General features: G+C 40.4%; 1 protein-coding gene across 2 annotated transcripts in view; it reads left to right on the plus strand.

The window, feature by feature from the left end:
* Window positions 1-6,982, plus strand: part of LOC126280916 (tectonin beta-propeller repeat-containing protein) — a 213,531-nt gene extending 206,549 nt beyond the window's left edge. For both annotated transcript variants that reach the window (XM_049979803.1, XM_049979804.1), the window contains exon 23: window positions 3,898-6,982. In XM_049979803.1, the coding sequence (XP_049835760.1) occupies window positions 3,898-3,957 (60 nt within the window). In that variant the 3' untranslated portion in view covers window positions 3,958-6,982. The remainder of the gene's footprint in view (window positions 1-3,897) is intronic.
* Window positions 6,983-10,320: the final 3,338 nt, after the last annotated feature.

Below are 10,320 nucleotides of genomic sequence, written 5' to 3' on the forward strand. Positions count from 1 at the left end.
CTACATGTTTGACACATAATTTTCTGAGTTATAAATTATTTTGTGTTTCCTCCCCCCCCCCCCCCCCCTCTCCAACTCCTTTCATTTCTTTGTAGTTACACTTAAGAATGAAGTTAAAAGTATGACAAGGGTGTCTTAAAAGAGAGAGAAAGAGAAAAAAATAACTCTTATTCTAATATTTCGGTCCATGTTCTCTCATAATTGATTAGGTGCTAGTCCAGCTATTGAATTCCTATATTCTTATGCTCCATAGGTGCCATTGCCTTAATCTTTGGTGTTCTTTCCATGCTCACTCCTCCTATTCTATTCTTTTCACAGCTCAGGGATGTCACCCCACTCGAATGTGTTTAGCAGTTGGGCTCTGCCTCACTTCTCTGCACCATGATTTCCATCTTCTCTCTTTGTCCTGTTCCCCATGTGCTCTCCTGAAATAATAATGGTTCCAAATCCACATCATGTGGGATAAGCCTTCATTTCTTCTCTTGGAACAGAACACCATCTCTTGCCTCCCGTGTGTGGAATTGTCTACAGTGGAACTAATGACCATTTACTGGGCTCTATGTTTTATTAAACATTCCTCCCTCACCCAAGTTTTGTTATGATGGACTCTATGAGTGGCCTTCAGGCTATCACCTAGTGTTTTCCCCACCACCCTTTGATCTCTGCCATTCAAACCTTTGCACCGATTTTGACCATGCTGCTTGTTCAGTTGATTTCCATTGGTTTCCCAGCTGTGTGGGTATCCTGGGTTATGAGCTTGTTGATTGTATGGCTGGGAGGGCAGCCACCTACCCCCAATCTTTGTGACCCCTCCGGGGATGTATTTCCAGCTTCATGTCAAATTCTTTTTTAGTCAATTGTGGTCCCATTTATGGTGGAGCGTCCCCCTCATCTAATGAAATTTGTGCATGTGGTGTCCTTCCTTCTGCATCTCCCTGCAAAAAATGTACTATCCTCTGCTGGCTTAATTTATCCATAGGGATTTTTATTCCATTTGATCCATTCCCCTTTGTAGCTGTGTCCCCTCCTCTCACAGTAGTCTATAGTTGCTGGACTGCCCCATCTTGTGCCCCTTCGCACTAAATATGCCCTCCCACTTTCCCTGTCACATGTGTTAGTGGAGGATCCTTGGGGTTACATCTATCCTCAGTTTTCTTTGTGAAAGTGATTTGACTTTTCAGATTTAAGTGCCTTAATTTCTTTCCAGAATTGAAGTCCCTCAGTTAGCATTGGTGTCGATTTGGAAGGCCTTCAGCCTTGCCTCCATGCCAACCAGGTTCCCCACCCCCTCCCTTTTCACGTCTTCTTCTGTATGTGTTGTCACCATTTTGTTGCAGTCATGGTATGGAGTGGGATCAGGATGGGTAGGTGGGGGTGCCGGTGCCCTGTGGTACCTCTGGGGTGCTTCCTGCTCTCAGCCCACCCCACTTTCACTCCCTTTTTTTGTTACTCTGCTTGTCACCCTGACATTCCTTCCACCTCTTTGTTTGCATGTTTCCCTTTCCCGTTGACTGGACTGTGCTGCTGGTGTTGTACCTACCTTAGTTTTTGTGACCTTGGGTCATGGGACCAATGACCTCATATGTGTTTGGTGTTTCCCACCCCCTCCAGTCAATCAACCAACCATAGACCTGTGGCTAGCAGAGGCAGTGCCTACTTCTAGTGGAGATGGGATGACCCACTTCGGGTTGTAAGCTGGTGTGGAGTACCACTTGATGTAGTCTGTGACCACTCATCCTAGCCTTGTTAAGATCGGATGTCACTTTTGGTCATGTAGACCACTGAAGCACCCCAGCAGAGTGTCATACAGCAGTGGTCTGATGCCCACACCATGCTGCATTGACAGTGTTCTATTCCTAGCAGCAGGTGGCAGGGCACAGTGTGTGGTAACTGAGCTCGCTTCAGTGCCATAATGGAGGCTTTCATTATGTCAACTCAGCCATTCTTGCAACTTCTCCAGTGGATTATGGCAGGCATCCTTCTGGCTTGCCTGGCTGCAGGTTATGGATACTGATTTTGAAAGTGTTTTTTATGTCCATTAATCATTCCAATATTTTATTCTTTCATGAAAAGACTTATTAAAGGACTATCTGATTACCCATTGTTGCCATGTTACTTTTATGTCACCGCTTTTTCATCCCTTCCCAACCAATAGAGGTAAATTTCAACAGTACCACCATCGTCAGCCAAGGAATCCAATAGTCACTGGATGTGACAATAATAGCAGTCTTTTTGATTGTTTTCTGTGTCTGGGCCTTCCAATCTCTACCTTTACCAATACATCCACACAGGAGTGCGAGTGCTAGACAAATCTTATGTGGTGTTATTTCTTTCCAGTAGTAGTAATTGAGATTTGTTTTGCTGAAATTATTCCATACGTTCCACACTTATGCTTTAGTAGTTACCCCTTCCCACCCGTACCCCCATATCCACCGTTTATGGTCAGTTGACATCAGGACTGTCACCATTTAGTGTAGTAATATTGAATACTGTGGATACAATGCTTATATTCATCACATTGAACACTTCCTATCTACACACACCATTTATAATGCTTTCCTACTAACAAGGAGACTTCTTTAATTCTCTAAAGCTAGAACTGATTTTAAATGGGCCCCACAGCTCAGTGTGGTAGAATGCTTGCCTTCTATGCAGGTGGCACAGTTTCAATTCCTGGCTAATGCAAATTTTTAAGTAAAGGTGCATATTCTATGAGCATATATGTGAAATGTAAAATACATTAAGATGGAAGGGAGGAGGGAGGATGGGGTTAATTGTTGGTTTGTGTTTGTCTTCCTTTTTTTGTCATTTAGTTTCCATTCAGTTTAAATATGTATGCTATCTAAAGAAAAAAAAATTCATCCAATATACTGAGATAATTAACACAGCTGATTATCATGTTTAGCCAGTGATTAGCAGTCAGGAGTGCTACTAATTTTTTTTATATATGTAGGGATCTTTGTGTCAGTCAGGAGTTGAACCCAGAGCACTCATGTGGCGGGCAAGCATTCTACAACCCTACCTTGCAGCCTATCAAATAATTGTCTCAATTTAAATGAATTAGCATTACATTTCCTTACTTCTCACCACCCACCTAGCCATAATTTATGTTAATTTCTTCCATCTTAGAATTTATTCACAGTAAGTGCTCCTTTCTTCACACCATTTTAGTTTTCTACATTTTTCCTTCTCTGACTTGTATGTTTTTTGCTGTCCCCCCTCCCACCTCTATTACATGCATTGCACTAAGCTTTTCATTCTTACTAACTTGTGCATGATGTTTCAGCAGTAATAAGAGTCTTGCATATTACCCTGTGTTTCATCTCAAGTTTTCACATCCCACCCAGTGTGGTTCCCAACAATCAGTCTTTCCAGTAAGTCTCCCCTGACCTGGGGTTCTGTCTGATTTTTCCAAACTCTACCCCTTTTCCTAAACCTCTCCAGTCCTTTTCCTTCACCCCTATTTCTTCACCATCAACCCGTCTGCCAGAAGAAGGGGCCACTGGCTTCAAAAACTTGCATGTGTAAAACCTTTTTTTATATGTGTGTTCTCCTGCTGCTGCTCAATGAGTAGATATTTTTTCTATCCAATTACATTAAGTGAATGTTGCCTGAGACTGCACTCGTGTGTGTGAGTTGCATTTGTGTATGTGTGTGTATTGCTGACAAAGGCCTTAGTGGCGAAAAGCCATAATTGTGTGAGCGTTCTTGTTGTGCTTATCTGCGACTCAGAATCTCTGCTATATGGTGAGTAGCAACTTCCTTCCTCATAATATTGTTACATTCTATCCTGGATTTTCCATTGTTTGACTTATGTTTTACATCTGTTGTTGTAGCCAGTAAAAGTTTTATTATTGTGAGTTGAATCCACCTTTAGCTGTTGTTTTATGTTTTCAGGGAAACTGGCAGCATGTCAGTGCTCGTGGTCTTAATGCCGCATCATTAATGGACAAATAAAAATAAAATTTGTTAGTGGAGGAGAAGTTCACAAAGATACTTGAGTCGGCAAGGTCTTTGCACATAATAGAAATTTTATAGGTGCATAGTGTTTGCTTATTTTACTAATTCAGGAAATTTTATCTTATATGTAGTTAAAACTGGGCTTGCAAATTTAGACTTGCAGACTTTTCATTGCACAAATGGGAAGAGTGTGAATATTGGCAGATAAGTTTATTGATTTAGCAGCAGTGAAGAAAATTATGGAATGATGTGAAATGAAAAGTGAAAAATGCTCTATTATTCATAATTTTGTTTTATTTTACCTATGCGTGCACAGGAAGCTCGTTAATTGTAAGTTTAAAACTGTTGATTTGGTGATAGTTGTCTGTTATGGTAGACAATGTTTTTTTTTGGTGAACTGAACTGGAGTGGTGAAAGGAAAGAAAAGGGGAAAAAAGGCAAAAATGGAATCTAGTGTAAATGTTGCATCAGCAGGAAACAAAGGGTAGAGATCAGAGGACTTCAAAAGAAGAAAAGTAGGGTTTAAAATAAAAATTGTATGAGAAGTTGGTAGCATATTAATAAATTCCTTTTTTTGGTAGTTGATATTTTTATCATAAAAGAGGTGCAAAGCTAAGTATTATGATCATCATCTTATGATCTCCCATGACTGTCTTTTTGCCAGTGGTGCATTCTAAGCCACATACTATTTTTATTGTGCTGCTGTTATGCAGTATCTTTTCAAATTACAAATGTGATATTAATAAACCATTATTTATGGGCTTCATTGCCCCTCCTCTCAGTTATTATGTTATTGTATTATTTATGTAAATATAAGAGGTTTAAAGTATATTCAGTGAGGATCTCAGTGCAGCACTGAGGATTTGTTGAAAGGCCATGATGCAAATCACAACATTGATAAATATACTGTAGTAACAATGCAAGAGAACTGCCATAGATGTATTATAGGACTGCTATTTCATGTACATAAATTCTCAGATTCCATCAAAATGGCCACTTGTTCCTTTTTAGTATGCATGTTGACATAAAATTTTATTTTTACTTAGCATTTTGTTTATAGTATTTAATTTTAATTTTTTTGTGTTATTGGGGTTCCTGTAAAGCTTGTTATGTTGAGTGCTTGAATATCATGCTCATTAAAAAAACGACTTAATGATTATAGTGAGGGAGCTATTAAGATTGCTGATGAATGAAATTAAAGTGACCATGTTACACAATTGTGTTGCATATTGTTTGTACAATGAATCTAATTATTTTTTTCTTTCTGTGTGTTATAGACAAAAATAACATTGAACTAAATTTCCTGCTCTGTTTTTGTTTGAGAAGTTGTGAATGGTTTGCAATTTTATGTGGCAAGCAATTTTTAAGAAAATTTGATGTTTTTCTATAGCAGCTAGAAACATCGTCTGAATTGTTAGTGTGTCTCTGCTAAGGAAAATGAGGTTTTTGTTTAAAATACAGCCTGAATAATATATGAAGTACACTGAACATCTCCATCATGTACAAATGTCCACAGCATATATTTATAAGCTAATCTAGAACTACACAGTAGTTCCTAATATAAATGTTTTATATGATGTTTTCATGTGACTGTGAGTAGCTTTTTATACTGAAATATTGACCCAGAACATCACATACATTGTAAGGACTGCCATTTAAAGCAGTTATTTGTTGGTCTTAGGAATTTGTAGCTGCAGTGCATAGCAAGTTCTGATTTCCTATAATGGAACTGTGATAATATTTTTGTACTTGTGTTTAAAGTGTTTTATGGCCCCTTGTGTTGTAACTTGAAAGCATGATATCATAATGCATGAACATGTATATCATATGTAAATTGTGTGTGTTGCTAATTTATTTCTAGTCATACCTGTGATAGTTCATTTTACCACATGATGGTGGCACTCAATATGAAAAATAACTATGTAATTTGAAAAGGTTCTAATTCTCCCTTTATTGTGATACTTGAAAGGAGTTATCTGCTTCAGACTTTTATACAGAAATTATTTGCCTTATATTAAACATCTCAATAGTAGTCTTTTGTACTGTAGTGGTACAGGTCAAGTGCATAGATTTCATGATTGTTGCAGTTTCTTTTGACACTTTTTTTTGTAAAAATCTTAGTACATTCCAGAAAACAAAAAAATCTTACCTTGTATCAGAAATTTTTTTATGTACATTTTAATAATTTCTAACTGGTACATTGCATACAGGATGACTACCATGCTAAGCCAACTGTTAATTTTCGAATTATAAGTTGCAAATATGTAGCTTTTTATTTGAAGTTTTAATCTTTTGTTGTACAGTTATTCATAAAAGTGTTACATTTAGTATGAGGAGATATTTGTCAGCACTAAAACTTTCATTTTCAATTATGTAAACAGAATGTTTTGTAGTAAATGTTTCAGAATATTTGTCGCATTAACGTCAGAGATATTAAAGAAAAAAGTCTTACCCAGAAAACACATATAACTATGCGAATAGGCTACTTTGCTTGCAGAATGTTATCCACAGCCTGAAACAGTTAAATTTTAAGTGTAAGATACAACTTTAGAACCATTTGTATTTAATGGGATTCTACATTTGGTACTTGCAATTGTAGAATCTTCTCAGCCACAAAAGAGAGATTCAGCCATTTGTGTTCTAGTAGTTTAAATGAATTTATTTGAAGTGCCGGAGCTGTTAACTTCATAGACATTTTATGAGAATATTTTGGTACTAATTAATTCAAATGATTAATACTGTGTGCTTATTTACAACTGAACATAAACAGTATTTAACACTTCAAAATTCTGTGAGGACTGTTAGATGTACTGAGCACTATGGAACTTCTTGCACATTCCATAAGCCACAGGAAACTACAGTGGTATGCTTAACTTATTTTGTCTGCACAAATAAAAACTTCATCATTGAGTATAATTATGGTTACTGAAGGAAGAATTCATTTACCAATTGTACCTTAAATACTATGCAAGATGTGCTATGTTCTTAAGTAAATAAATTATACTTTTAATTCAAAACAGAACTACTTGTATTCATTTTCCTATTCCCATATAAATTATCTGAGTGTACCCAAGACTCCATCTAAGCTGTTTGCTAGCTGGTTGTGGAGAACACACTATTGAAAAATGTCATATTTTAACTTAATTCAAAATGAAAGCAAACACTGATTTTTCATATTGTTTAAAGAAAAAAATATCAATTGTGGATCACAAATAAAGCAGAATAAATATAAGCACAACTGTGTTCTAATTTACCTGATGTAACATATCTGAAACTCATTGTTAAATTTAGAATCACATCGCTGATAATATAATGTTGACGCCTTTTAGAGCATATAAATTCCCTTTGAGCTCACAATATGATGCTGAGAGGTTCTTTAATTACAGCACAGAAGATACACTCCTGGAAATTGAAATAAGAGCACCGTGAGTTCATTGTCTCAGGAAGGGGAAAGTTTATTGACACATTCCTGGGGTCAGATACATCACATGATCACACTGACAGAACCACAGGCAAATAGACACAGGCAACAGAGCATGCACAATGTCGGCACTAGTACAGTGTATGTCCACCTTTCGCAGCAATGCAGGCTGCTATTCTCCCGTGAAGACGATCGTAGAGATGCTGGATGTAGTCCTGTGGAACGGCTTGCCATGCCATTTCCACCTGGCGCCTCAGTTGGACCAGCGTTCGTGCTGGACGTGCAGATCGCGTGAGACGACGCTTCATCCAGTCCCAAACATGCTCAATGGGGGACAGATCCGGAGATCTTGCTGGCCAGGGTAGTTGACTTACACATGCTAGAGCACGTTGGGTGGCATGGGATACATGCGGACGTGCATTGTCCTGTTGGAACAGCAAGTTCCCTTGCCGGTCTAGGAATGGTAGAACGATGGGTTCGATTACGGTTTGGATGTACCGTGCACTATTCAGTGTCCCCTCGACGATCACCAGAGGTGTACGGCCAGTGTAGGAGATCGCTCCCTGCACCATGATGCCGGGTGTTGGCCCTGTGTGCCTCGGTCGTATGCAGTCCTGATTGTGGCGCTCACCTGCACGGCGCCAAACACGCATACGACCATCATTGGCACCAAGGCAGAAGCGACTCTCATCGCTGAAGACGACACGTCTCCATTCGTCCCTCCATTCATGCCTGTCGCGACACCACTGGAGGCGGGCTGCACGATGTTGGGGCGTGAGCGGAAGACGGCCTAACGGTGTGCAGGACCGTAGCCCAGCTTCATGGAGACGGTTGCGAATGGTCCTCGCCGATACCCCAGGAGCAACAGTGTCCCTAATTTGCTGGGATGTGGCGGTGTGGTCCCCTACGGCACTGCGTAGGATCCTACGGTCTAGGCGTGCATCCGTGCGTCGCTGCGGTCCGGTCCCAGGTCGACGGGCACGTGCACCTTCCGCCGACCACTGGCGACAACATCGATGTACTGTGAAGACCTCACGCCCCACGTGTTGAGCAATTCGGCGGTACGTCCACCCGGCCTCCCGCATGCCCACTATACGCCCTCGCTCAAAGTCCGTCTACTGCACATACGGTTCACGTCCACGCTGTCGCGGCATTCTACCAGTGTTAAAGACTGCGATGGAGCTTGTATGCCACGGCAAACTGGCTGACACTGACGGCGGCGGTGCACAAATGCTGCGCAGCTAGCGCCATTCGACGGCCAACACCGCGGTTCCTGGTGTGTCCGCTGTGCCGTGCGTGTGATCATTGCTTGTACAGCCCTCTCGCAGTGTCCGGAGCAAGTATGGTGGGTCTGACACACCGGTGTCAATGTGTTCTTTTTTCCATTTCCAGGAGTGTATATTTCTTTGTTATCACATGGCAGTACAGAAGTGCAGAAGGTGGTGTATGTGATGTGCAACAATTTGTTAGTATTAGTAAGTAATTCATTCAAGGATCAATTTATCATGATATTGGATATGTCAGTTTAATATTAGGAAATTGTTAGTCATACACATACATACATAGGAGTATACACATGTGTTTAATGAGTAAAGGACAGGTCAGGCAGGTGGCCAAGGTCTTGTTGAGGGAACCATTTTGGCATTTGCCTGACGTGATTTACAAAAATTTGAATCAGTATGGCTAGATGGAGCATGAGTCCTCGTCATCGAGTGCCTTAGCAAATCCAATATCTCACTTGGGTTTTCCTAACTCTCTAAGCAATCTTTAACTGTGTTGTATGCAGTATTTGAGAGGAACACACTGACTATCCGTTGAAATAAAATTGCTTTAAAAGTATCTTTCTTCTGCCTGGGGAAATTATTATGCAGTTTAATCCCTGATTTAAAAAAATGGCGTTTAAATGTTTTTGTTTGTTTCTCCTTGGTAAAAATAAGTTCAAAATATCTCTTGTTCCATAATCATTTATAATATTATCCTTCCTTCCCCTCCTAAAGCGGTGTTATGCCATCCACCCAACCTACACAACATCCTGGTGCATCCCTATGTCACCACTAACAACTCCTGCCTTCCTGTGGAAGATCAAAGTGCAAGACCTGCACAATCGAACCATCCATCCAGCACTTCCTAGCCCAGTCCTGTCACAGGAATATCCTATGCCATCAGGACCAGACCAGGCCACCTGTGAGAGCAGCCATATAATATTCCAACTCTGCTGCAAACAATGCACAGCTTTTTATGTCCAACCAGCTGTCTATCAGGATGAATGGTCATTGCAGGACTCTTACCAAAAAGAAAGTTGACTACCCATTGACACAACATGTAACTGAGTATAACATGCTTGATTTTTAAACAGTTGTTTCACTCCCCAGGCTATCTCGACCCTTCCGCGTCTCCACCAGTCTCTTTGAACTACGCATATGAGAGTTATCCTTGCAACACATTCTTCACTCCCATAATAATTCTGGCCTCAATCACTTTCCCCATATACTCCACTCAGCTGTGTCCTTTCCCTCCATCCTGTCACACCCTCCCAAATTCATGTCACGACTTCACCTTCAGTGTGTATCGCTCCGCACCAGCTCCTACAATCATGCATCATATGCCTAGCCTGTATACCTACCACCCATTTTTCAGCATTCCTAGATGGCAGACCAGCTGTCACGTGCCGAGCTACAAACCACCTGCCCCCAACCTCTCCCTGCCTCCCTCTTCTCTCTCTCTCTCTCTCTCTCTCTCTCTCTCTCTCTCTCTCTCTCTCTCTCTCTACTCACCTCACCGTACGCAAGCCTGGTCTGATCAGCACATTGCTGGATGAATTCAATTGGTACAGTAAGGGCACCAAATTTCTTAAATATTTCCTTATCTTTTATGTATACATCACATTTTTTACTGCTGGTATCTGTTAGTACATGGTCTAAGGCTAATGCTAAATTTTT

The sequence above is a fragment of the Schistocerca gregaria genome, chromosome 1 (assembly GCF_023897955.1).
Source record: "Schistocerca gregaria isolate iqSchGreg1 chromosome 1, iqSchGreg1.2, whole genome shotgun sequence".
NCBI lineage: Eukaryota > Metazoa > Arthropoda > Insecta > Orthoptera > Acrididae > Schistocerca > Schistocerca gregaria.